Source organism: Calonectris borealis, chromosome Z (assembly GCF_964195595.1).
Source record: "Calonectris borealis chromosome Z, bCalBor7.hap1.2, whole genome shotgun sequence".
Lineage (NCBI taxonomy): Eukaryota > Metazoa > Chordata > Aves > Procellariiformes > Procellariidae > Calonectris > Calonectris borealis.
In genome coordinates this window covers 62,338,389-62,366,105 of record NC_134352.1, presented here as the reverse complement: position 1 = coordinate 62,366,105, position 27,717 = coordinate 62,338,389, and the positions used below count along the sequence as shown (strand labels likewise).

The following is a 27,717-nucleotide window of genomic DNA, read 5'->3' as shown; positions in this document are numbered from 1 at the left end:
TGCATGCTGAGACAGCCAGTGTTATTTCTGTGGTTTTTGCTCTCCTGCTTTCCCATGTTGATGTCTCTCCATCCTTTTGAGGCTTTCCCCTTTCTTCTGTTGTGTCCTGCCTCTTTTGTCCTATTTCTCTCCTCCTGGCTCTTCCTCTGATGTCACCTTCATAGTCCTGGTGAGGTAAGGAGCAGCTCAGTGGGTCCTGCTCATTCTGTGGCCTTACAGCTGGGGAGCAAGAATAAGAGTGATATCCTGATGGGGACTCAGGCTGCTGCCCTTGGAGACATAGGTTCTAACATACTGCTCTGACACTTTAAAAGAGCATAATCCTTTCCTGAATGAGTAGGAGCTTGCTAATATCAATGAGAAGGGCCAGTACTGAGCAACAGTTTGCAAAAGCAATCACTGCTTTCAGGAAATGCCACTGATACTATTAAATCATTGGTGCTCTGCATCCCTGGGTATGGTCTCTTTCCTCATGTCTTCCCTAATTTCTCTGAAGTAGGGAAGTTGTAAACAGTATCTTTCACATGAAAGCACTGTATTGGTGTCTTTTATTCAGATGGATTATCAGACATATTATGTGACATATACAGACATTTTCTCTCACACCAGTGATGTGACACTCACCTTACGTACACTGTGAGGTTATGGGCTCTGTGGGTAGTCAAAGATGACCTAAGGGTTACCTGTCCCATAGAAGGGGCTCTCGGTCTCTGTTGACTGTATAGGGTGCCAAAGGTCAGGCACGCTTGTAACATAGAAGTCTCAGTTAAGTATTTGAAGCTGATTAGGATGTGTCAGAACTTTTGTCATGTCCCTGTCCCATTCCTGTGGTGTGACCTGACTCAGATTGCTCACTTCTTAGCCACCTGAAAGACCTGGTGTTTCCAGCTGGGATGTAGAGTGTAAAGGAAGACTTGGCTCCCATGTTGCTCCTGCAAGCTGTTTTCTTCCCTGGAGTATGTGAATCTGTTTCCTAATCCTGGCCTTCTATAGCCAGCCCATGGAGAGTTGTACAGAATACGTGGGACTGCTGGCATCTCTGATCTTGCTTGTCCAGCGCTTTCTGCAGATCCAGCAGTTTGCATGTACAAAGAGGTGTCTTACAGCCTTAAAAAGCAATCATATTCTGTAGTGTGGTAGGTGGATGGTGGTGGGAGAATCTTGCTAATTTAAGCTGTAAGTACTTATTTGAAGAAAACAGAAGTATGTTGTGTCATGGCAACAGTCACTGGAATATTAGTGTATCCCATCCATTTTGTCTTGAAGGTCTGGAGTGTTCAACTTTGTATGGAACACAAGGCTCAAGCAGCTCAGCAGAATTAAGACAAATTCTTGAATGTGGTAAGTACAGTTCTCTTCCTTAAAAAACTAAACAGATTTTGTTGTCAGACTACTCCTCTTTCCTTTGTTCCCCTACTCACCTTATATATGTGTGCTGGTTCTGAATAATACAATATTAAAAAGACAAACGTAAGTAAAAGAGGCTTCTAACTTTTACACTTAATATGAAAGATATTTTTCACTTTTACAGGTTGTCTTTTTTTCATGCGTCCACTGCGTGTTTTTTTCCAAGAATAATTATTTTAATCATTTCTTACTCACTTGCTTGTTCAAGGACTGACGATCTAGCTGTACAGAGAAAAACAAGGTGTTTTGTTCAGAACTAAGATAAAGATACACTATTCCTGTAATGCTGCAGGTTATTATTTTGTAAACAAATGGCCATTTGTTTACATACAGTTCTCTGTGTGCATTTTTTTGGTCCAGTAGGTGGAGAGGCAATAGCTGCACATCCCCTGCCTGCTACAGAGATGATGCTGGAAGGGAAAGAGAAAATTGAATTAAGGTTGCTGCAGCAGGCTGGGTTCTCAGGTTTTGGACAGTAAGATGCAGCTACACCACTAACACCACATAGCCGTTCAAGCTTCCTGAAATATATTTCCTTCTCTTTTTGATACTTTTTATTTCTACTTCAGGCTAGAATATACTGGCATGGCAACACTCAGTTGCACTATGAGAGATCAGGAGATACTATAGGAGGAGTGCTTGACCACGCCTTTGCAAGCTGGGGTGCAATGTGGGGTGTGAGCTTCCACTTGCATAAAAGAGCACAAAAATACAAAGGCTAGAAAATGAAACTGCTTACATGCCATGTTGCCAAAGGGACAAAGGAAGCAAGCTCAAACTGTGAATTAGCTCTCTTCATTATTAGTAATTGCAAATAACAAATTTAACAAAATGAACAAGAGATGATACTATGAGTTGCCTGTTCCTTCAAATCAAAAGAGCGTCCTGTCCTCTGCTGGTTGCAATGGGAGTGAAGAAGTATATGAGTGCAGCAAGCAGGAAGAGGAGATACGCACGTGGTGCTAGCAGCCTAAGCCATACTTTTACTATTGTAATTATATTTTTCAGTCCAGATAAATCCAGATTTTCTATGGCAGCAATATGAATGTATCCAAGTCCCTTTTTAAGTCTCTAAAGCGAAGTATACTTTTATGAAAGTTTCATCTATCTCCTGAGATCAAGAACTTGTGGTTTACATGTATTGTTATTTAAAAGGTAATTAGGTTTGAGAAAAGAAAACAAGACTTTACCCTTTAGTAACAGTGTATCTTTCTGAGTTCTCTTTAAGATAGGATCAGAATCTTCCAGGACAGAGCTGGTGCAGTGGGTGTCCAGATCCATGGATACAGGCAGATCTCTTCTCCTCTGCTTACTCTCTTTGAATTAACAGAGAGAGAGAGAGAGCTAATTCAGAGAACAAACTCAGCTTTGGTCTCAAAGTTGTGAACTGCCTTAGTATGCTGTTCTGCTTATGGTTAAAATGCTCTCCATATGAATTGGATAACTGCCTGTTAGCTTCAACACAGTGCTATCTAGCTCCAAAATCAAAGCTGACTTGCGTCTGGCCAGCTCGGCAGATGGAAGAGTTCACGTCTGTTTATGACATTACACCCAAAGAGCTGCAGAATACCACAAGTTTATTCTTACTCATGTATTCATTATAATAATTTGGGATATATTTCAGAGAATGGGTCAACACTGAAAGAAGCAGGATTTAACTTGGCTTTCGAAATAAAAAACATCCTGTTAACAAAACTAATGAAAACTATTTCTTATGAATTTGTGATTGGATTCTCTGACATATAATTGCTCTTACAGAATTCATACCCACACTGCAAGTTTTTTATTATCTGAGCCATTCATAGTGTCTCTTCTCTCATGTAAATTCTTTGGTGTCTGATAAGAATTAAGCTCATACTGCAAGCTTTCCTTTGGGGAAAACAGAAAGGAAGTGGAGGAGCGCTAAGTTTCCCACTACCCCCTCTTGACTGCCTTTTTTCACAGTACGTGTAGTCAGACCACATATCTGATTCCTCTACCTCCCAGCTGAATTTGGTTTAAACTGGCCAAATAGATTCAGGAGTTATTTCACAGGGGACTTGGCTAGCCTAGAAAGTTGGTCAGCATTAATGCCTCTAAATTCTTGTACCAAATGTGAATCTTTGTAAACATTTAGGACTGTGCTGTGCCGGAGTTTCATGTTTGAGAACCATAATCTTGCTTGAACTAAGTAAGCATTTCTGATTTTCCTATTTTTATTTTTGCTGCTGATATCCCTTGCTCCAATGCTAACAAGTAGTCCTTTATGTGACACTTCCAAACCTTAGCCCAAGTCATAACTATCCTGGAAGGATATCAGGTTTTACAAGATAAACCCTAACAGCTGCATAAAACACCAAGCACCCAGTTCTGCACGTGTATATTTGTTTCGACTTACTCACATAAATATTTACAGACTGGGCGCTCCAAGTTGTTAATCAAACTTCCAGTCATAATAGAAGTAGTTACCAGTAGAGAAGCTGCATTTGCCCAAACCCTTGATTAATACTTACTTCTTACACAAAATATTGACAGGTAAAACAGAGACCTGTTAAAAATATTCTGGTGTTCCATAACATAGACAACATGCAGCAAGTCACTACCATTATTCTGAGTTCAGCCCTGCACTGTATATGATAGAAGGCCACACAGAGCTGTGGAAGCCGTTTGGTTCATCACATGCCAAAGGCTTGGGCATGGTCTTGAGCACTGTATGTTCTTCATCTCAGAGATGTTTCTTGGTGTCTTACATTCTTTCTTATGAGTTGTTCCCTGTAAACCAGATGTAAGTTAGCAGTTTTGGCTTGGTATAAAGCCCTAATATCATGAACCTGTATATTTTTTCCAGTTTCTGATGTCTAAAAAGTATGCTGCTCTTTCCCTTTAGATGCCACTTCGTTGGATTTAGAGACATTTGATGTGCACACTTTATCAGATGCTCTCAAGAGGTATCTCGTGGACCTGCCAAATCCTGTCATTCCAGCAGCTGTTTACAGTGACATGATTTCTGTAGCTCAAGGTATGATTATCACATTATTTCAAATGTCAAACAAAAAAGCCTTTATTAGGAATCTGAATATCCAGTGGTCCAGCTGTCACTCACAGAACAGGGAAGATTCTGCACAACCTGGCAGCATCTCAGAAAACATATATACCTTCACCACTTTTGATGAAAGCTGTTTCAATTCAGATCTAGACATGCATTATTTACTTACCTATTTAGGTAAACATACAGGATAATATAAAGGATGACACAGTTCTCTTCAGTTTAGTAGGTAGAATGACTATAGAAAAACTGGGGGGAAAAATCAAGGACTTATCTGTATGCAGAAAGCTAATTTTTAACTTTTTATCAGCTGACAAAGTAAATGTGCTAGAGGTCATGGTGTTCTGCAGTACATTGGGAGTTGCAGATTATGAAGTGAGAAACACATGCATGTAAGATTCATCATCTACAGTGGTCATTTCAAACAAGTACAGCTTATAGGCTTTCAGCACATGGGCCAAGTATTTTGTTATATATCTCAGGACAGGATATTGTTACTAGTAACCTTCAAAGTTAGAACAGCACCTGTGAGACTTATCTAGTGCATCTCAGAATTACCCAATCATGTGTAACGCTAAACACAAGACAGACTTCTACCAGTACACTCTGAACACGTTGTGGTTTTTACCAAAATGCATATCTGTTTCCATTTGACTTTTAAATACTTGTTCTTTACTCTTCCCTGAGCATTTCAGTGTTTTCAAAAAAAGAAGGAAGTCTTAACAGCACTAATGAAGGACAGAATTACTATTTCTTTCCTGTAAAATTGATGCTTCCAAAGGAGTCGTATATAGTTTCATTTTACTTGTTGAATGTTTCTGTGCTGATATCAAGAGCCTTTTATCTGTTTGCTTGCAGAAGTGCAGACCTCAGAGGAATATGCTCAGTTGCTGAAGAAACTCATCAGATCTCCAAATATACCTCCCCAGTATTGGCTCACACTCCAGTATTTGCTCAAACATTTCCTCAGAGTTTGTCAAGCCTCCAGCAAAAATCTCTTGAATGCAAGATCTCTGGCTGAAATTTTCAGCCCTCTGCTTTTCAAATTCCAGATAGCAAGGTACGTGGGTCATCTTTATTATATTTTGTACTGTAAATATGGGTTAGTTACATACAAAAGTAAGTTTAATGAATTAATTTTCTGACCTTACTTCTAATGTGGAGAGCGTTGTTGTAAATTTTTTCCATGTTTTTTGAATAATTCTAATGTAAACTTCTGCATTTTTCCTAGTTCTTACTGTCTAATCCATCTCTTGCAGTTCTGATAATACTGAACACCACATAAAAATCCTAGAGGTTTTAATCACCAGTGAATGGAATGAGAGACAGCCTGTACCAGGTAAAAACTATTTTTAATTTAATTGTTTTTTGATTTTAATTGTTTTCTTAAATATTAAAATTCAACTTCAGGGCAGTAAGCGCTCATTGTTTTTCTTTTTTAATCAAACTTAATGCAAAAGTGCATAATTACAGAACTAAGTAGAAGTTTTTCATATGTTCTATAGTGGTGTGCAACATTTGTTTTATAAGAAATTGTCGTTTTCATTAAAACCATTTTAGTACCTATAGTTTGTACGGCCTTAGGACTTTCATTTCTTTTTTCAGTAAAGAGTGAATAGGAATTTGTGAATTTTTAAGATCTGTAAACCAATAGAATGCATATCATACAGTGGTGGTGGTGGTGGGGTAAATTCTGGAGATTTTATTTAACTCTCACTATACTCGCAAACAAATTTTCTTAGAACTACAATACCCCATAGAGATCATCGGAAGAAAGTAAGATTTCCCCCTTTATTTACATATATGTATTTTATTAATCCAGAGACTCAAAAGATTTATTTATCAATATCAATAAACAACACGGAAAATATTAAAACCCCATTCAGGAAGATTAGATTATACTTGTATTGATTCTGTGAGTTAGCATCTAATTTAGTCAACAAACACTAAAACCCACCTCTAATTTATGCAAAAATACACATTTTTAAATCACATATTTGGTAGGAGCAAGGCAGAGTTGCTAACTATGTGAAAAGGAAATTGTTAATGCAGAGGGACTTTAGATGTTAGCTTAAAGAAATTCCTTTTACATTTTATTGACAAAGAATATCCGAACAAAGGATAGGGCGATGGTGAACAGAACATTGGGCAGGCTGTAGCTCTCCCACCTCTATTGAAAGTACAAGGTAAAGTTCAGGGCAGTAAAATTTGTAGGGCTGCTTAAGATTTGAAGAGCTAGAACTCAGCAGCAGAAAAATGCCCTATTTCTTATATTTCAGGTAGGCGCATTTTATAATCCCCTTCATCAACTAACAAAGATTAATTTAAAATGGCTAAGATTTTTGTTCGTACTGCTTTGATTGGAAGGCTTTTCCAACCATGCCAGTTCTATTAGTTAGGAACCTTACCCTAACATTTAGTGTACATCTATTTTCAGCTAGTTTATACCTATTTGGTTTTGTTCAATTTTGTCAAAACAGTTAAGCAGGCATTTCCAGAACCACTGTGTATTTTTCTTCCTAATGCTTTATAACAACCAGAAGAGTCCAAACTTTTAATGTCTGTTTGACCTATTTTACTAAGAATCAGCAAATAACTGCTAATTGCTAAAGAATTATTTTCTTTGACACCTGTTATAAGCCTTAAAAAGCAAAACAGATTATTGAATCCTCTAATATTCTGAAGAGTTTGCTAATAGCATTTTTTTTAAATTACATGTTTGCAAATGCTTTAGAGTATGTAAGTTTATATGGTGAGAGGCACTAATTGGGAGGTTACAAAGGTGGGGTCAACAGTGAGAGTTCTTAAGTTTCAAAGTGAGAGTTTCTTAAGTTACACTTAAGAGATCACTTGGTTGCGTATCATCCTGACTTGCTTCATATGAGGAAAGCATAAAAGTGAAATGTGTTGATGTTAGAACTACTAATGAGGACAAGGAATATAGTCATCTTGAGAGTATCATTAGGGTGGTTGAAGAAATGTGGCTGTATCCATGAGATTTATAGGATTTTACACTACATTAGTAATCATAATCTAACATCTGCTTGTTCTTAATACTGCTTCTGCATTAATTAATATTTTGTAATGCAATAGTTTATTTTGAGGGTCCTTCAGGGTTTTTCATATGATCTGTTACAAAAAGAGAACTCCTTCTCTGTGCATTTCAAAGTCCATCCTGGGCAGTGGAATGTTTTTTAGTAGAACATCTATTAAGATGCTGAAAAAAACTCAGATACAAATTTTCAAGCTTTGTAGTCTATGGTTAGCTAGCCTCTGCTCTTAAGCCTGTAAAGCGCTTGAATAATTTCCAAAAGTTGAGTCTTAATAGAATGTTATGTAAGTTTACAGTATTAGGACATGAGTCTGTTTTAGAAGACTCTAAGATGTATTTTTCAGAATTATCATCTTCAAAATTATTGCTTGTAGTGGCTTGAGTTTCCATAAAAATTGTTTAGAGACATTGTAATAAAAGGAAGATTCCTAGAAAAGGTAACTTATTTGTCATATAAGTGTTCTGAGAATGACAATTTGGAACAGATTTTTGAAAGTGCAGAAGTTAAGAGGTTTTAAGCAGAATCTTACTTGTTGAAAATAATGTAATGACAACTAAACCATAACAGGGAAGCCAATGCTGCCAGGTTTGTTCTCGTTTGTTCTCATGTTTATCAGGAGTGATAGCTTTCTCCTTTCTCTTTTCTTTCTGTTATTCTCAAGCCTGTGTGAAAACATTCTGTCTAAAATGAGCTGTGCATGAAGTTTTAGTGCTATCTTACCCAGTACATAGATACTTTAAGTGTCGTGTTGGAGATAACTGATCTGAATAGGGAGGAGATCTTTGCACAACTGTGGGTTTTTTTCTTATCGCATCACCCACTAATTATCCTTCTTGCCTCAAAGCATTAGACTATGCAATTGAACCTTATATCTTAATATGTCTTAAAATTAGTATCTTAAATTGGGCATCTTTAATTGGACATCTTATAGCTGGAGTGACGCTTTGCACACTGTAATGCAAAAACAGGAGTTACTCCTAGGCCATTACTTGTTTTTTTAATCAAAGAACAAATCTGGACTGATTTTTTTTTTCTCTGTCACAGTGTTCACAGCAAACTATGCAATTAGTTTGTGAATTAGAATAGTGCTTAGCTCTCTACAAAAGTTAAAGTACTAAAGTTAAAATACCTCTTGTGCCTATCCGCGTAGCGGGTGAAGACAAAGTAATGTTGCAGGAGAAGTAAGATTGGAGAAATGATTGGTGCTTTGAATAATTGGTAACCAGATCCATTTTCTGATTCCTGTCTCATTCTTCGAGTTTATCAGTATGAGAGCCAAAAGATGGTGTTAGTGGGCAAGCTAGGTGATTTAGCATCCCGTTTTAACACCCCAACCTGATGAACGGCCACACAGGCTTCAATTTAAAGAGTAATGCTGATTTTACAATCAGAAACAAAGTGCATGTCTCTAAATATGCTATTCAAAACAGTAGTATTAGAAGAAAATATCTTAATTGTAACAGATTATAGCTAACAATGCTGCTTATGTCTCACAGAATCTCACAAATCATACAGAGGTGTGAAGGCACTTGTGCTTTTAGAGGTAAATATTAAGAAATAGGCTATATTTGTAGGTATAGAAGACTGGATGTTTTTTTCAGTTCATTTGCAAGGATGGTAAAGGCTCCTGGCTTTCCCATCTGGAGGAGGCCTGCCGTGGATGCAAGTCCCAGAGCTGACCATGGGGCCCGGCGGGTGCTTGGGCAGCGTGGTCGGTTTGGAGCTGGTAGCTGGGAAGGCAGGTCATATGGAGGAAGGTGGGGCCATTGGAGAGTTGGGAGGGGATTTTCAGGGAGAACTCGGGGAGATGGGGGTCTTCTCACGGTTGGGTGGTGGTAAGGAGTGTGGAGTGGCTTTGGGTTGTGAGATGAAGGTGTGTCTTATCACTGGAAAGTGAAGAGGAAGGGGGACATGGCACGAGAGCGAGGGAACGTGGGGAGCTGGTGGCATGGCGGGCAGACGGGCTGGTGATGAGCAGAGGAAGACCTACTGCAGCAGCGGGAAGGAGCTGCCATCCCGTACGGATGAATTGAAGCCTCTAATGGCCTGTGCACCAACTCAAGCTGAGCTGCTTCGTCTAGACTGTCCATCCCAGTTTATTCCTGTTTCCCAGGCTTGTAAATAACATTCTAAGTAATGGTTCAAGCTGTGAAATATCGCAGTTTTAAGCACGAAGAGGTAGGTTTTACTACTCACAGGGTCATAGCTAAGAATGAGCGTAACTGCTCACTTGCTGGTTATGGGGTGAGAGTCCTGGCCATATCGCCAAGATGCAGACATTTGCTTTTAGCTGCACAAAATATTAGCAAGGGTGGTAGCATTCCTCTTGGAATTGGACACAAAACTCCCCTGGACTGCTGCGGCGGTCAGGCTCAGCCCAAGTCCTATCAGTAGTGTCTTGGGGACACAAACAAATATGTAGGAAGTCCCTTGTCAGGACTTTTCTGCATCATGTCACGGGCTTGGCTGGACTGTCGGCAGCACGAGTGTGGAGCATGCAGAAGGCAGTCCATACCAAGGAGAGCTGGTGTCGCTGGAGGGATGGTGCACGTCTGTGCCTCACCCGGCAGAGGGCTCCCCTTCTAAGCTAATAAAAATCAGGCTTTCTACCTGATTTAATGGAGAGCAAAATGCTTTGTTAATCACCATACCTCGGAGTGCTGTATTCTTCGTTTAGGTTTTGACAGTAGTCTATACTTTATGTTTCTCAATACCTAATTGAAAGTATTTGGTAAAACTGAAACATGTACGACGTTATTAGAATTTTTTACAGATTGATATATGTGTTTGTGTCTATTTGCATGTAAATATGTGTAACACACACATTCAAGCCTGTCAAACCTGATCAGTTCTCTTCCTGCTTCATACATCATTTTTTAGAAAAAAATTGCTTTATACATAGAAGAACACTGTGAGTATGACTGCAAAAAATAGTAGGCTGCTGACTTTCTGCAAATACAAGTATAGATTCAATGGGCACCACTCAAGGTTTTAAATAAAAGTTAAGATAGGGCAATTGTGTGAAAATGCAGGTGTGTGCATGCCAGTATCTTTTTTTGACAAGACACTTGATTCCCTTCTGCAGGATGATTAGAAACTCATTTTTGCACAAGGCACTGGAATCCAAAAAAAAAATTGGACTTAGGCACAAAACCTTATCTTTTATCTCTGTGTGGATACCTGTGCTTTTTAAAATGTTAAACAATTCAGTGAACCAGGTTTGGGTTGTCTTTTCTCCTTTGAGAATATGCTTCTGTATTGTGGCCCTATAAACCAAGAAGTGTTATCAACCCTTTCTGTAATTTTAACAGTAAATAGGAGGCAGATGACTTACTGTCAGAAGTTGGATTAGTTCAGAAACACAGGTTACCATCTCCATTTGAAGTAGGCTGTACCTTTATGACTGTGCTGCTTTAAATTATATATAGAACTGACAATTCTATATATAGAATTGTTCAAGTAGGCAAAGGCTAAAACTAGAAAAGCAAGGGATTGTTACAGGTGAACCTAATCAATCAACTGTAAAACATCAAAAATATACTGGAGATATTTGGGATTTCATTATGAGGTACAAGTGGGTTTGCTATTTTGTAGCATGGGAGTATTTTGGTGGGTGGAGTGTTTGGGAGGTGAAAACTTTTCAGTGGCATTTGACTGCCGTAAGGAGCACAAGCTGGTCTCAAGGAACACAGCTACTAGAAGTCCTCACTGTTTCCAACAAGTGGGAGGAAAATATTAATACCCTTCTCTTCTTTCTCTGAATTAAACCTTGTAGTCTGCTTCTCTTTTCACTTTGAATTTATTTCCTTATAAAAGTATAGCTGGCAAATAAGTTAACCTCTGTAGGCAAAGGGGAGCAGGCTCTTCAGTTGCTGCTCTGTTCGTTTAGCAAGTCTGATCTCCACCAAACACTAAGGCAAGGAAAATATATTTGACCTAAACTGCTCCTTCTCTCTACAGTCCCTTTTCCTACCTGCCTGCCCAAGAAATGAATAATTGTGACATACTGGAAAATACCATGGATAAGGACAGGTGTTTTTTCTACTATTTTCAGTTTATAGGAAATGAATAAAATGCCTCACAGCGTCATGCTGAGGGTCGTCAAGCAGCACCTGTATTTGTGATCCAGCGTGAGAGTGTAGGAGGTGATGCTGTGCTTGCATGCAGGCTATTTTGCTTGCCCAGGGCTGCTCTGCGAGATGCAGCTCTTTTCAAGGAAGATTTTGATTCTGTTTTTTTTCTGCAGTAAGTTAGTTATCCACTTCCTGTATTTGGCTGTTCATGGTGTTTTCTCAGCTTTAATACTGTTTCACAGCAGCCAGTGACAGAGACTATTTTAATGCTTCTTACAATGGTCTTCTCATTTACTTGTGAGAAAGTTAGCCTTGCATTGGCCACTTGTTAGCTGATGACAACTTTTACTTTGAATCTGGCACCCCCTCCCCCACCTGAAATCCCTGGCTCAGCAAATATTTGAACCTGCCCAAGTTAATCATGAAACTGAGATCTTTATCTGAGAGAGACGTGCAAGCTACCGAGGGTGGTGGTTTCTTTTTTTTTTTTTTTTTTTTTTACAGTACTGAAGTCAGGTTCACTTTTTAATGATGAACCAGAGTAAGTGGATACCTTCTGCACAGCACAGAGCTTTAAGCAGTTAAGAAGAGAGAGAAGGCTTGGATTTTCTCACTGCATGTTACAGCTTTTTTAGGGATTTTTATGGAACATTGGTTGGAAAGCAGAGCAATCTCTTTTTCAGAATTTTTTTTTTCTTCATTGCTTCAGAGAAGCTTCCTAGCAAAAGGAGTTTTTGGGGGTTTTTTTGAGCAAGATATTTATAAGAGGAAACCAATTAATTTTTCAGGTTATTGGATTGTATTTTCAGGCTGTATTACAAGGGCGAGCATTTGCCATGCATAATTTACAAAGTAAGTGATTTTGAATTTTTGTGTGTGTTTTCTTCATCAGCTCGTGGAAGTATTTTACTATAACTGATTACCAGGTAGAGCTTTCATGGTCTTAAGATATGTGAACGAAAGACAAGTACCTCAGTACCTCTCCAGGTTATACGGGAATGGGGAGTCGCCTATCTGCCTCCTGTCTTTTCTTGCCTGCAAGCTAGGCTAGTCTGAGCTGAGCACTAACCTGATTATACAAGTGTGGGCAGTCCAGAATTTGGCCACCAGTGAAACCTGGGAGAAGTAATTTTTCCTGAAAGCCTTTATTCAACGGAATAAAAAATCTTACTGATCCCACATGAGACCCAAATGCAGCAATGCAGACTTTGTAGGAAATCTTTATAACCTAATTTAAATAATTACTTTGGCAACTCCACTGTTTGGGTAGCAGGTGGGTTAAACCTCCAAGTTCAGTGTTTGGACTTGTGTCTGGGATGATTTTAAGTATCCTATTTCATTTTGGAAATTGAAGGAATCTTTGGAGCACGTCTACCTAAACGGGGGGGGAGAGTCTACTTCAGAATGAATTTAAGCTTGTTAACGTATAAAGCAAACTAGTATGCATTTTTTTGTAGCTGTTGGTACTCCAGACATGTTCTTGTATGTTAATTCTTGTCTAAAAGGGGTAAGCTGCTGAGGGGCACAGAGGGGGAATAGATGTGTGTAAAATATATATATGTGTGATATAAATTGTGTTGATTTTTTTAATGAGTATTTGTGAGGTGGAGCATATTTCAGCCGCACCAGGATTTCTTACGATGTAGGCATAGATAGTTGCTACAACTACTCTTTGTTGTGGTTATTTTTGGTATCTGGTTTTCTGCCCCCATAGATTATAGTGAGTTTAAAGCATTCACATTGCTTTACATAGCATTCTGCTCTGGAATTAATAGTCTATTCTGTGCATGTTTCTTCCAAGAGATCTGAGAGGGTTACAGTCAGCTTTGGGGGGTGGTTAAGAAGGAATATTTCTAAATGGTAGCAGGATACTGATGACATAAAGTCAAGTGAGGAAGGAGACACTGACAAGGGACTCTCACTTTTAAAAACAATTAACTTGATAAATATCTCAATGAGAACAGGGTAGAGAAACAATGTGAAAAGGCAGACTAAGTCTTGTTGTATCCTGACAGATTGGCTTTTTATGTTCAGCAAAATCACGTTTCAAGATCTTGCTCGGTTTTGACTTTCTTCCACGGTTTAGGCAAGTCTGCTGAATGTAAGATTACAATATTTGGGTTTTGGATTTCAAAATGAGTTCATCTAGATCGATTGGAATTGTATTTTATTACAAAATTATAAGGAGGGGAAGACATCTCTGCAGTAAGCACGTTTTATATAATAATATCAAGTATATCAGACCTGTGTGTCCATTAAAATAATAGAAAACTGCATAGTTTAAAAACATAATCCATATTTCATTATGTGGAGATATATATGCCTGTGTGTGTATGTATGTGTAAAATGGGTGTGTAATGGATACACACACATACACAGAGTCATGCTTTTCCCTTCTGCATCTTTAATATGTAGAGTAGGTCCAGAAGCCTTTTAAAGCTTTTTGAATGGTAAACTTCAGGCATCCACGCAGGAGAATGCAACTGAGATGTGACCGACCTACTTCTAAAGGGAGCTGCCCTGTGTGCGAGTGTGCGTGTGTTGTGTGCGCGTGTGTGTAAGAGCTACGTGCTGCAGCATATCAGCCTTTTGTCATCCTGCCAGGATTGGACTGTACCATCTGCAAAGTCAGGAAAACGAGCCGTGAAGGCGAGCGAGGAGACCCCACTCGCTCCTTTTGTTTGTAATACCAGGTTTATACTGCCGTTCTGCTAAATGTAGATTCTTTCCAAAACTGAAATTATTTTAAGATTAATGTAGAACAAAATGATGAAACAGGAGTGGTCTGGTGACATTATTTTGACATGATTGGCTGAGGATTATGATGTAATAGGTTACAGTGCAGCCCCTTATAGGTTTTAAAATGAATTCCAAGACACCATTACAAAGAGAGCCTGACTCTTTTCTTGTATCTGAGCTTACTCAGTGAAAACTCATACAAATGTACAATACTGTTTGGAATATGGAAGAACTGGATATAGAATATCCTAAGACAGATATAAATTGTGGCACAGACTTGATGTTTTACATAGAAATGGATCCACCAGGTAAAACTGCAGTCTTATTATGGAAGACTTAATTCATTTTGGTCTTTGCAATAGCTGCTGAAAAATTCTTAGTGGATATGTAGGATTTCTTTACTTTGTCATTGATACAAATAGTTTTTCCTTTTTTTCATAAATTAGAATTAAATTCTGGTTTCGTGCATGGTTATAGTAATTAGAATCATAACCTGTAGAAATACCTGTCTGCTTACTTAATTGAATGTTTACTGAATTGACCTGTTTCTGTTTTGATTTTATTTTGTCAGATGTAGTTCTAGTTCTGCTATTATATCATAAAAATTTTGTATTTCTTTTATTATTATTTTTGCTATCTCTGTTCCACACTATGACTGAAAGGAAATGCTGTAATAACACTTTTATTTCCTGAAACAGTGATTACAAATCATTGTTTTGGATTGTTTGAGGAAAAACAGATTTTAAAATCTAGCAATATTAATTGAATACCTGATATTGCATAATTTTTTCATACCATATAAAAATATTATGCTATCTTGATATTCACTGCAACTTTAAAAACACCATCTTGTGTAGCCGGTCATAGTATATAGGGCAGGGATGTTCGTAAGGAATGATGTACTTACTGGAGAACTAAAAGAGCTAGGTTGATTTTTAATCCTGATTCCAGTGTAGTCCCCCTTGCTACTAAGTCAGGAGTGCTGCAGTATCTTCTCTGGCACCCACTGGTATACGTATGCAGCTTTGACATTGAGAAAAGGGGGATGTGGTTTTTAATCAGTCCTGGTATTTGGAACACAATTTATTCTGTAGAATACTAAGATTAACACAGGGAATATTTGGGTCACAGATGGGTTTCTTAAAGTGTTTTTTTTCGCAAATGATCGCACAGAATGCTGAGGATTACAAAACCCCAATTCTGCTTCGTAAAATATACAGTATTGCTGTGGGTTTGCATCTTCTATTACTCAGCTTCTAGGTAAGGAAGCAGCCACATTCCTCTAAGATCATTACATAGGAGGAAAACAAAAAGAATTTTACATGGTTTATTATTTATATTCACCTGAAGATAGTGGAAGAAGGTAAAAGCAAACTTCAGAATCTTTTTTATCTCGATTGCTTTCTTCACAGGGGGAGGAGATGAGTATGGTGTTACATTTTGCTTAAAATATATTATTGCAAGAGTAACATACTTTTTTGAAACAGTACATCTTTCTTGTTGAATTATATTGTTTTCAGTAAAATATCTTGATTCTTCTAATGTCTTTTAAAGGCTGCTAGTAATGGAAAACTCTATTTTGTAACTATTTTTTTTTTTCCTCATTCATGCAATAATGTGTAATTTCAAGGAATATATGGTCAGGTTTTCAGTGAGTTATAATCAACTTTTTTTTTCCCCTGTCGTCTGCAGCATTGCCTCCTAAGCCACCAAAATCTAATACTGTAACTAACAACGGCATGAATAACAACATGTCATTACAAGATGCTGAATGGTACTGGGGAGATATCTCAAGGTAAATGAGCTCAAGACATGTATTTCTTATGTTTGGTTTTATGTTCTTGCTGTGCTATTCTGTGTGTATATATTATGCTTAAGTAGAGAAAAATTACAGGTCTAAGAGCCATTTTTGGGATATTTTCCAACACACACATATTACGGTTGGTTTTATTCCAAACATGACTAAAAAGTTACTGGCAGTCAGTTAGAATGTAGTATGTGAAATGATTGTTCTGTTACTTTAAGACAGCTTTATGAAAAGCTAGCGTGAAAGGACAACACCAAGAAATAAGTATTTTCTTCTTGTCTTTTATTGAGAACCTCAACTGTAGGCACAATAGTTAACAAGCCAGACTAACAAGTGCCATATATTAGCAACATTTTTAACTGTACTATATATAGGTACATCAGACCAGCACTGGCTGCTCCAATTGTGCAGGCTTGTATGAACAAGCAGAAGGACCTTTGCATTAATATAATTTTGTCCATCAGTGAGAGGACATAGGATATACCATTTTTATAACACAGTTGTTCTCTAGCAATGTTAAATAAGCTATTAAATAACTGTATTTATTAATATGGAGATCAAGAAGGCTTATAAAAAACACTTATTTCAAAACAGAGGAATTTAGAGCACACTGAGAGGATAAATGAGTAAGAAATGGCTGAAATGATTGGTTACTTTTGCTTTCATTTTAGAGAAGAAGTAAATGAGAAGCTTCGAGACACTGCTGATGGTACCTTTTTGGTACGAGATGCTTCAACCAAAATGCATGGTGACTACACACTTACCCTAAGGTAAAATCAGTTAAGCTAAGGTCTGCAATACTTGGCAGTAAATACGATACTGCATTTAAAATACAGTGTTCTTTAGGAAATAGTACTTGAAGTATGCCTAACTTTTCAACAAACTTTATTTGCAGGAAAGGAGGAAATAACAAATTAATCAAAATATTTCATCGAGATGGAAAATACGGCTTTTCTGACCCATTAACTTTCAACTCTGTGGTCGAGCTAATAAACCACTACCGGAATGAGTCTCTAGCCCAGTATAATCCTAAACTGGATGTAAAATTACTGTATCCGGTATCTAAGTACCAGCAGGTAATTTGGTCTATTTTCTTTGTGTTTCACTTAAATACAGAGAAATTACTGCAGAGTGGGAAGACATTTATCATGAAGAACTTCAGCTCTGATAATATTTGAAAAAACAAAGTGGGTATAAAAATGGATATTTTTGTTTAAAACCAACTCCACAGTTTGCGTATAAATTACTAAAACTTTAAATACTGCAGATACATTATTAAGAAATAAACTTATGTTAATAAATATCCCACTCATTATGAAATACACATTTTCAATATAAAGCTGAACACTTGCAATGCAAAATGGCTTTTTCTCATTACTTTCTCATTTGCATATTATGCATATAGTATATTATCTCTCCATATTGATGAAAGAGGAATCCCATTTACCATGTAACTATCTAGGCATTTTTAAGCAGTTTTATCCTGAAAATCTGTGCAATATTATTGTTTCTTTACGGAATATCTTTCCTTCTGCTCATCATTCCAGGATCAAGTTGTAAAAGAGGATAGCATTGAAGCAGTGGGAAAGAAATTACATGAATATAATAGCCAATTCCAAGAAAAAAGCCGAGAATATGACAGACTCTATGAAGACTACACAAGAACATCTCAGGTGAGCTAGATTTGAAACTAAAGGGAGAGTGGAAGACTTCTGTAGCTTTAGAAGAATATTATTGTAAATTCATACTGCCATCTTCCTCCATCCTCCTCCCCCTCCCTTCCGCCACCACTACCATTGCCCAAAAGAGGAAACATACCTGATGTGCTTGCTCAGTATAGTAGAATCGCTTACTCGTGCTTGAACAGTCACCACCTGTAACCTAACCCACCCTGTGCCCAAGTCTGACACCTGCATCCAAAGCAAGCACAGAGCTATCTTGATTTACCAACACTTCTGCGTACTGACCTCATCAAGCTGAGTTACGGTTTTCAAGACACATTTGCAGGGAAGCATTGCATTTTATTATTAGTTTTTGAAGGGTCTGGTTTCATCTATGCAGGGTAAAGAGATGACATGTGTAGATACAGTGCAGGAATGAAAAGCTGCCTCTATCTTTCTTTCAACTTACTCAGTTATTAGCCAAGTCTTGAAGTGCCAGTGCATTAGTGCTGTTTTACAGACCCCAAATTAAGACTGCTTCTTAAAATGTGCAGGAAATACACCTAAAAATAATTTAGAAAGGTGGAGAAATGCAGGCAACTTGAACTAATGACTTAAAAACTTAGCTATCGACTAACTATGTAGGAGGATGGACTAGATAACCTCTTGAGACCTGCCCAGGCCAACATCTTACACTTTTATTTCAGAAAGCCAGATGTGCCTCTAAGGACATTAGTTGGTACGAAGGGCAAAGTGCATTGCCATAAGGCTCTAATCATCACAAATAAAACCTATTTATACAAAACAAAGATTGTAGCTAGCTCTTTGTCTAGCAGTTTTTCTTTCTTGGAAAACCTCATCATGGAAAACCTCATCATGGTAGCCTTTTGCACAGGCCTGTTCTCTCTGTGTTACAAGGCTCTGCAGACAGAATGCGTTCTGGTAAAGGGATATTGAAGTCTTCTGTTACAATATATCAAAATGTTTCTGTGATATAAGCCAATAAATCATCCCCTCTGTCTGATAACAACTGTAATAACAATTATTTTATTTTCAGGAAATTCAAATGAAAAGAACAGCTATTGAAGCATTTAATGAAACAATAAAAATATTTGAAGAGCAGTGCCAGACGCAAGAAAGATACAGTAAGGAATACATTGAAAAATTTAAACGGGAAGGAAATGAAAAAGAAATACAAAGGTCAGTATTTGTACTTGTGTTTCAAATTGTATGATTTTGAAGGAAGAAACAATGCCAAGTATAGATCTGCCTAAAACTAAAGCAAGATGGCAAGTTTAAAGTTGTCCAGTTGTAAGCAAGCAAGCCTCAAACAGGGTAGATGTGAACTTGCGAAGTGTATAGCTACATCTAGAGAAATAATCTGTTCTCTGAAATGTCTACACCACTAAATAGCAGATTATAAAGTTATGAATAAGACATCATCAGAGTGTAACCTACCACATTATTCCATTCAGAATTATGCACAACTATGAAAAACTGAAGTCTCGAATAAGTGAAATTGTAGACAGCCGGCGTAGGTTAGAAGAAGACTTAAAGAAGCAAGCAGCTGAATATAGAGAGATAGACAAACGTATGAACAGCATTAAGCCAGACCTCATACAGCTGAGGAAGACAAGAGATCAGTACTTGATGTGAGTATCATTATGAATTAACAAAATTATTTTTTCTAAGTTTTTTTTTATTAGTATCCCACTTCTGTGACTAACAATTAATTTTATTTGCAATTATTGTCCAGGTGGCTGACTCAAAAAGGTGTTCGGCAAAAGAAGCTAAATGAATGGCTTGGAAATGAAAATACAGAAGAGTGAGTATTAAAACATTTAAATATTTCCGGTATTTCAAATCATCTTATGCAAAAGTGAGATAAAGCATATTTAATTCCTGGATCACACAGAGGAAATCTCAAGCCTAGGTATCCAGTAACAATGCACACTATTAACACATGGCAGCCTACATCATGCAAGTATTAGAAAGGCCTCTGTCTCACCCCCTACTCTCCATTACTCAGGGGAGTGCATGTAATCAAGTTACTATAGCAAGGCACTGGAATTTAACCGTGCTTTATTCTTACCAGCAAAATAAAGAGGTGTTAGTATCTTATAAAGATGCCATATATAATGAGCAGCAGGAAAAACAGGAATCGCTTTCTCTAGGTGCTAGTTGAAAATAGAGCCACTGCTGAATGCATTTGAATATCATGCCGGACAAAGGGGTATGATGGGATAAGGGTCCTAGAGAGAGTGTCATCTGAAACAAAAGAACCACCCTTCTTCCTGAAGAATTGAATTCTGTCTGAGATTGCTGATTTGTGGAGACTGTGAATCTTCAGAAAGACAGAACTGTGGATGAGTGAGAAGTCATGTTTTCTTAGACCAAGGAAAACTGATTAAAAACCTATTACAGAGAGAAAAAATACATTAACCAAACACAGACCGATTGCAAGCTGAGCACGAGAGGCAGGGCCCACCAGTGCAGGCTGCTGGTGGAGTGGGGAGCTCTGGAACTGCAGAATATCAAAGTGGTGTCCACACAGCTGAACCAGAGACACCTTCTTTCATGGTAGGCTTTAGCTCAGAGGGTTCTCTGTAACTCTGAATCAGCTTTATAGTTGGTGGCTGTTTTGGTAGAGAAGGCCCTATATTATATGCTGTTCTCATAATCTGGTTATAAGGAGAGAGAGCACTCTACTATTCCACCCTTTCCCCAAAGCCATCTGCCCTATAAATAATTAATCTGTCTACCTGTAGAACTGCTCACTGCTTTCCCAAGGAGCAGCTGTAGTTGATATATTGCATGATTTTTCACTGCTGACCAAGTGTTCTGATCTTTGGAAATGAAGCTGACTCAGAGGGTATTGATTTCGTTGAGCTTGCTATTTACCAAAACAATGAGCAACGGTAGAAGTACTGAATCGCTCACAGCAGATTCTGAAAGATAACACAGCATCCTTTTATCCTTCTTCAGATTTACATGAGCATTTTTAAAAGAAACAAGAACCAGAACTTACATTTTATTTTTATTCAGTGGTTTAAACAGTGCAGTATTACATGGTTTACACCCCTGGTTTTACCAGGGAGGCATCCTACTAACCACTGACAGTTTTTTTTTTCCAAGTACTATGAAATGGGGACTACTTAATTCATGGATTTTGCTCTGCTATGTGTTTCACAAACACATTTTGTCCTATTTCAACAGCCAATACTCTATGGTAGAAGATGATGAGGACTTGCCCCATCATGATGAGAGAACGTGGAATGTGGGAAATATCAATAGAAGCCAAGCTGAAAATCTGCTGCGGGGAAAGCGAGATGGAACATTCCTTGTTCGAGAGAGCAGCAAACAAGGCTGCTATGCCTGCTCTGTTGTGTACGTACCCTGATTTATGAATGGTGTAACCAACATTTGAGGCACCTACCTTGAGGCAGATAGACGCTTGCATATGCATGGATCCCATTGGACTTTTGGGCTTAGAAGCAGACCAACAAGTCCTGAGGTCATCCTTACTGCTGCTCCATTTCCTACACAGCTCAAACCTGTGCCACTCTCACAGATGAGCCTCACGCAAAAGAAGGGAAACCAAAGCATAGATGCAGTCCTTTATGTGCAGCTGCTAAGTCCTGCCTATCTCCTGCCTCCCTAAGCTAACACAACATGTGGGAATTTGGGTTAAACCTAGGCTTTTACCATTATCCCACCACAGAAGACAGAGTTCTTTGTAGTGACTAGCATCTTGAGATTCATTGCCAGTACCTTATTTTCTAGCTTAACTTTGTTGTACTGACAAACTAAAAACTGGTTGCTTTCTTTCCTCTTTAGGGTGGATGGAGAAGTAAAGCACTGTGTGATAAACAAAACACCTACTGGGTATGGATTTGCAGAGCCATATAACTTGTACAACTCGCTCAAAGAACTGGTGCTACATTATCAACACACATCACTCGTGCAGCACAATGACTCTCTCAATGTCACACTAGCCTACCCAGTATATGCACAGCAGAGGCGATGAAGATCTTAATACTCTGGGTTGTTTAGTTTTTTTCTAAAGAAAAGATCTGACAACATTGAGGCCTCTGGAGAGAGAAGGCTCCATTCAGCCTTACTCAAGAATTTGAGCTGCAGTATCAAAGCTATCTGTCTTCAGATGGGACTAGAGCTTTCCTTCACAACTGCAGTGGGAGAGATCACAGTATTAAGCTGTGAACGTATGTTTCTAATCTGAAGTGCTTTTTTTTTAATTAAGAAAAGAAAAACACAAGAGAGAGAAATCCTAACTTGATCTCCCTGCAGGGACATAGAGGCCTTTAACCATGGTGCTTGTTTACGACCACTTCTGAAGCTTTACCAGCTAGAACATTGGATTCTCCAGACAAAAGGTGTAAGAGGTCTTTGTCATTCAGTTATTGGAATTTCGTGGTCACAACCTGGCTTGGATTTGGTGTTCCTGCACTCAGGGGATCCAGACACACAGCATTGTGGATTTTTGGTTTCTAGTGAATGATATGTAGCAGAATGGCACTTTCATTTCTAAGGGACACTTTAAAAGGACTTCAGTTACAGTATGTTGTTCAGAGTAATTGTAATAGCAAAGTGCCAGGAAGTTGTTTTGTTTAGACGTTTAAAAGTCCTGTTTTAAGACTATATTTAAGACTGAAGAAAACAGGACTTCCAATGGCATACAGTATATAATAATGTACATAGTATTGGATGACTAACTATCAGTGATAGAAACTATCAATACCAAACTGCTTCTCTTTTCCCTTTTCTGTTTGCTGAAAGCTGAATTCTTAGACTGTGCTATGCAATACTAAATTTTCTTTAGGCTGTAGTCTTCTCTCAAGCATATCTACAGGTTAAGCTTGTTTTTCTTTCTTGTTTCATTGTCGTCTTTTTTCTTCCTTTCTTTTGCCTGAGAATATTTTTCCTGATGATTATTTTTTGTTATCCATTTTGTTGTTTGTTTTTTTTTTTAACTGTACAGGAAGCCAGCAAGAGTTGGCTTCAGAATTAAAACTATGAAATATTTTACAATTTTCTTTGTATAGAATATTGAGCTATTAGCTCAAAGTTTAAAAAGTTCGTAATTTTTTTTTGACTAAATATTTTGTTGGGCAGTGCCTGATAAGCTTCAAAGCTGCTTTATTCAATAAAAAATATATGAACGTTACAAAATATCACTGAGTCCAACAATATTGTTTCAGAGATATCTTTAGAATACGGTACCACACTATGTTTGCTTCTTGAAGCCTTTTGAACTTCCATCATGATTGTCTTTGTATTTGGAAGAAAAAAATTGTGTATCCTTCTCTGATAGTGATTGCAGAAAAAAGAGGGGAAATTTGGCTACTGGGGTAGAGAGTTTGGATTTCAGAATGAATCCACTCTTCATAGTAAATAAATGACTTCTTGACCTACTATGGCAGAATTTTTGTCAGCATGTAAAGGTATTTTCATTTCATATGAAGGAATTTTCTCTAATCTGTTGCCTAGGTTTGTTTTTTGTGTTAGTATTGTGAAAAAAAAGCTCCCACCTTTACTGAGAATGCTTGGATACAACATAGAGCTAGTTAAGACTGGAAAATGTCTGTTTTGAAAATGATTAGGCTATCATATTTAACATTTTGGATTTATTTTCCTAAGTTTGTAGGCTGAGGCAGTATCAAAGTGAACACTTCTATAATTTCAGGCACCAGAGACTTACAGAATTATGGTTTAGTTAAAGGAAACAAATAGATGAATCCCACTAGAGCAAACTTATTAGGAATTCGGGGACAATTCACTGTGGGTGGTTTGCAATGGTTATTTATTTTCTTGACCACTGAGGAAATTCACACATTGCAAATTGATAAGTAATGAAGTTCAGAGGCATCTTGGAAAAGTTTTGACTAAGTGAACAGATGAATTTATTCTTCCCCCAAGATGCAAAGGCAAGACCCATTACTATTAAAGGGAGTTGCACACACAATCAAAAGAGTAAGACCCATGAAGTTCTCTCGTAACAGCTCTGTTTTAGAGATACCTATGTTTCAATTCAAAGTATGCGTGCTTATTAAGCTATTGGAAATAATAAGAAATCTGCCAGTCTCCAGTAGTTTTTATATTATCTTTTAATTTTTACATTATTCCTTCATTTCTGAGGCTGTAAGGCTTTTGATTTTATTTTGATTTTGTGCTCTTTTTTTTGGTGGGTTGTTTTTCTTTCCTATAGATGTATTTTCTTACTAGAATTTATATCAGGAAACAAGATTCAACCAACATTGATGTTTTGGGATAGTCACCACTTACAAAATTATTCTGAATATTTTTTCTGAATAGAAGTTTAATCTTCATCCCTTCCTTTCCTCGTTCCACACTCTTTTCAGGCCTGTAGGACCACGTAAATTTGGTTTACTAATAACTGGTTTTTACTATGAAAAGCACCAACAATTACTCTAGCATGCCAGTTACACTACTGGGCTTGAAGTTACAAATTAGTTCAATATACAACAATTTAACACTTGTAGCAATCCAAGATATTCTTTGGACATATATTAATTTTTGAGTGTTAAATATTTTAAGAGTAAAATTGTATTTTTTTTCTCTATAAGCAAAATATATGTAATCTGAATTGATGTTTCACATAGCATTTGTCAAGAAATTTTATCGTAGTTAAGCATTTGGATCTGATTTCCTCATATTAAGAAAACCTCTGCTATGTCAGTGGGCCATATCCTTAGCATGCCCCGCTCGGTATGGGATATCAGTTGTTCCTGTCATACTGTACAACTAATCTTCATCTGTGGTTGTAGCAGAGAAAAAAAATAGTGTGTGTGCAAATTTGGCACTTGCTTTTCTTGCACAAGCAACAATGACAAATAAGCACTATGTTGTGAGTATGAATGCTTAGGGCTTCGTGAGGGGAAGTTCTGCCTATACAGGGTCTGTGCAATTTGCAAGGATCACTTACACCCTCAAATTGGCATGAGTGGGTTTTCTTTGGTACTTAACGTATTGTGTGGCCTCTGCATTTCCCTCCCTTCTTAATGCGCAGAGCTACGTCCTGCCAAAGGCCCTATTCACTGCAGAGTTGTTTGTCTTTAACGTACCATATTGTTCACGCCAGTTTTGATTTGATCTCGGACTAATATATACAGAAAAAAGGCACATGGATATAACTGAAGAAACACGGTGCTTTTCTGTATATCTATTGACATGTAGTTTTTCTATCTAATATGATTCAGGGGTGGGATTTGTTTTGTTTCCTTTTTTTGGTTTGGGGAGTTTTTGTTTTAGTTTAAGTCCCTGAGTTATGCTGCACTGCAGCAGCACTTTCACAAGGCCTTTGAAAGGTATGAGACATTACACAGAGAACCAAAATCTACAAGCAAAATCAGGAGTTTCTGATTTCCTTAAGTTGAAATCTGAATTTGCAGTTTTGGGGATATGTATCTGTGCATATGCGTGCACACTTGCTGTGTTTATGTATGAATAGATCCCAGTATAAGTGCATTTTTACCAAACATGACCATTTTGCTGAATTCAGTAAGTGATACCGTTAACTTTGTTTAAAGACACATACAGACGCACACTAGACCTTTGTGGGTGCAGCATGTTTCCAAATACAGTTAGAAAACTGAGTTTCTGTGTTGTTGGATATTTTCTTTTAAAAAAACAAAGCTTGTCTGTATGGTTCAGTTATCTAAGAAATCTTGTCAAGCAATCTGTAAAACCAAATCTTCACATTTTCTATTTGGTGTCAACTGTTCTGTAGTGAAGAAATGGCTTTGTCTTGTAATTGGCAATGAAATAATAATGCTTGGGAAAACATTCAGATGCTTCTAATGGGGAAAACTGCCGATTTTCACACAGTGCTTTTGCTATGCATGGTATTAAGTTGGGAAAGTGAATCCTGATATTATTTTTTTTCAGGTTCACTTTAGAAATGGGCAGCTCAAAGCACAATGCCTCCCATGGGACAAGGTTCAAAATGCAACATTTTACATAGAATCATGTAGTATTTACTGCAGTTGAAGACTAAACTGGACTGTGGGAGTTGGTAACATTACATTGCACTTGTCCTAATGAGACTGCATTAGCTGCCCAAGATGCTGCTATTTTTTTTTATTCTTGTTTTTAAAAATAAAGCTCTGTTCTGTTAAATGTCTTTAAAACATTAAGATTACTTTGTTTTAAAATGGTCTTTGAGGAGGTGGAGGTTGTGGGTTGTAGACTGCCTTTACAAGGCAACAATGAAAACAAGCCTCCTTGAAGTTTTGTTTAAGCTATAGAGTTGATGGAGCTGTGTCTTGTTTTTAAGTTGCTTTAAAAATTGTAATAAGTCTTCAAGCAGAATAAAGGTTGTTTTGAAACTGCATTTCAGTTGTTGAGGCTTCAGTAAGGACTGAGATGTCTATTTGCCAGCAGCCTTGGCCGACTCTTCCTGTCTATATGTGGCCTACTTTGAAAATGAGAGCCAAATGCTGATATTATTAGGGGGAACTAGGGAGCAAATAATTTCAGCTGACTCACAGCCATCCTATGTATTGAACTGAATGGAGTAGTTGAGTAGCTCCAAAATAGTCTTGTGTCAAATAGTGCCAAAATGACAGTTCTGCTCAACTCATATTCTTAGAAAAGCAGTACAATATTCATGATCTGTGATCTGCCATTTACACTGCAGGTGAAGTTCTGGTTCTTCTGAAATTAGTGTGAGTTTTGTCGCTGATTTCCATGAAGCCAGCCTGTGTGTCAGCCTTTGTAGCTAGAAGTCATTTACCAGCTTCATGGCTGCATCTAATTGTGAGAACCAACGTGAGAATGAAGAAGGGGGAGGAAGTGAGGGGGAGATAGGGCAAGACCAATTCTGAGCATTGTTGTCTTCCCCTCATTATTGGTATGTGGTATCTGACTTCTTCGAGCCCCAGGAGAGGTCCTCCAGGCAAGTGAGGCAGCCACTCCAGAAACAGAAAGAGATTCCTATTCCCATTCTGTCCAAAATTTTCATTCCAAAATCTGCCCGCATTTTGCTCTCAGTAGTCATGTAATACCCCCTGGCTAAGGTACTCAGATAGCACAGGCTTGAAATAAGTATTAATAATCACAACATTGTTACTGGCCCCTAGAGGTTCTTATAAGAAACGTAGATTAAAGGCTATTATCATATTTTTAGCCCACTTAATAGAAAGTGGGGCTAGATCTCCGATGAACTGGAAAAATAGTTCGCAAAAATGTCATTCTATTTTTGCTGTCTGCAGACAAACACACCCTCACTTTCCCTCTCTTCTTTCTTGCTATGGTCATTTTTCATAGGGAATATGAAAAACTGCTTAAATCTATCTTTGTGCAGCTACAAGTGGATGTGGTATTTTTAAAGGCTTGGGAATGCTTGTCGTGTTTTTTTTTTTCTCCCCAAGCCGCTTGACTCGTGCGAAATTGTGTGCGGGTAACTCCACACAAATCCCTTTGTCTGAGCTGCGAAGCCAAAAAGGGAAAAGGAGATTTTACAACTTCTCACTGTTGCTTTCTCCGGGCTTCAATGAAGGAACAGGTGGCGTCTCCTCCCCTCAGGCCTCAGCCGCCAGCATCTCACCCCATCCCACACCCAGCACCCAGGCAGCCCAGCGGGGAGCTTCCCTAAGCCAACTGACTGGGCCCACTGTAAATCCCACGCCAGCGCTGATCAGCTGGCCAGCGAGCAAGGGTGGCTTTGGCAGGCAGAGGTCCCTGTAAAGCAAACAGGACAAGCCCGAGCGGGTGCCTGTGGATGGCTCTGCATGGAAAAACACAGGCGCTCCCACGGCTGCAGGCGGGGGCAGCCAGGCACGAAATGGCGGGGGTAGGAGAGCCCTGCGACACAGACCTGCCGAGGCCCTGGGCCGCCCCTCGCTGCCCGTAATGGCCTCCCATGGAGGCGGCCCTCCCTTATGCCGTGGGGAAGAGCCCCTCTTGTTCGTGG

The 27,717-nt window shown here is 38.2% G+C and overlaps 1 protein-coding gene across 9 annotated transcripts in view; it reads left to right on the top strand.

Moving 5' to 3' along the window:
• The window catches only part of PIK3R1 (phosphoinositide-3-kinase regulatory subunit 1), a 61,301-nt gene extending 35,165 nt beyond the window's left edge, over positions 1-26,136 (top strand). For 5 of the 9 annotated variants that reach the window (XM_075137030.1, XM_075137028.1, XM_075137032.1 and 2 more), the window contains 13 exons: positions 1,267-1,341; positions 4,274-4,405; positions 5,291-5,492; positions 5,692-5,771; positions 15,990-16,092; positions 16,776-16,874; positions 17,000-17,180; positions 17,652-17,777; positions 18,823-18,965; positions 19,241-19,417; positions 19,522-19,590; positions 20,982-21,152; positions 21,603-26,136. In XM_075137030.1, coding sequence (XP_074993131.1) covers positions 1,267-1,341; positions 4,274-4,405; positions 5,291-5,492; positions 5,692-5,771; positions 15,990-16,092; positions 16,776-16,874; positions 17,000-17,180; positions 17,652-17,777; positions 18,823-18,965; positions 19,241-19,417; positions 19,522-19,590; positions 20,982-21,152; positions 21,603-21,792 — 1,748 coding nt within the window. In that variant the 3' untranslated portion in view covers positions 21,793-26,136. Of the gene's footprint in view, positions 1-1,266; positions 1,342-4,273; positions 4,406-5,290; positions 5,493-5,691; positions 5,772-9,443; positions 9,664-11,841; positions 12,411-15,989; positions 16,093-16,775; positions 16,875-16,999; positions 17,181-17,651; positions 17,778-18,822; positions 18,966-19,240; positions 19,418-19,521; positions 19,591-20,981; positions 21,153-21,602 lie in introns of those variants that run through there. The other 4 variants (XR_012670921.1, XR_012670922.1, XM_075137036.1 and 1 more) reach the window with 4 other exon arrangements.
• Positions 26,137-27,717: the final 1,581 nt, after the last annotated feature.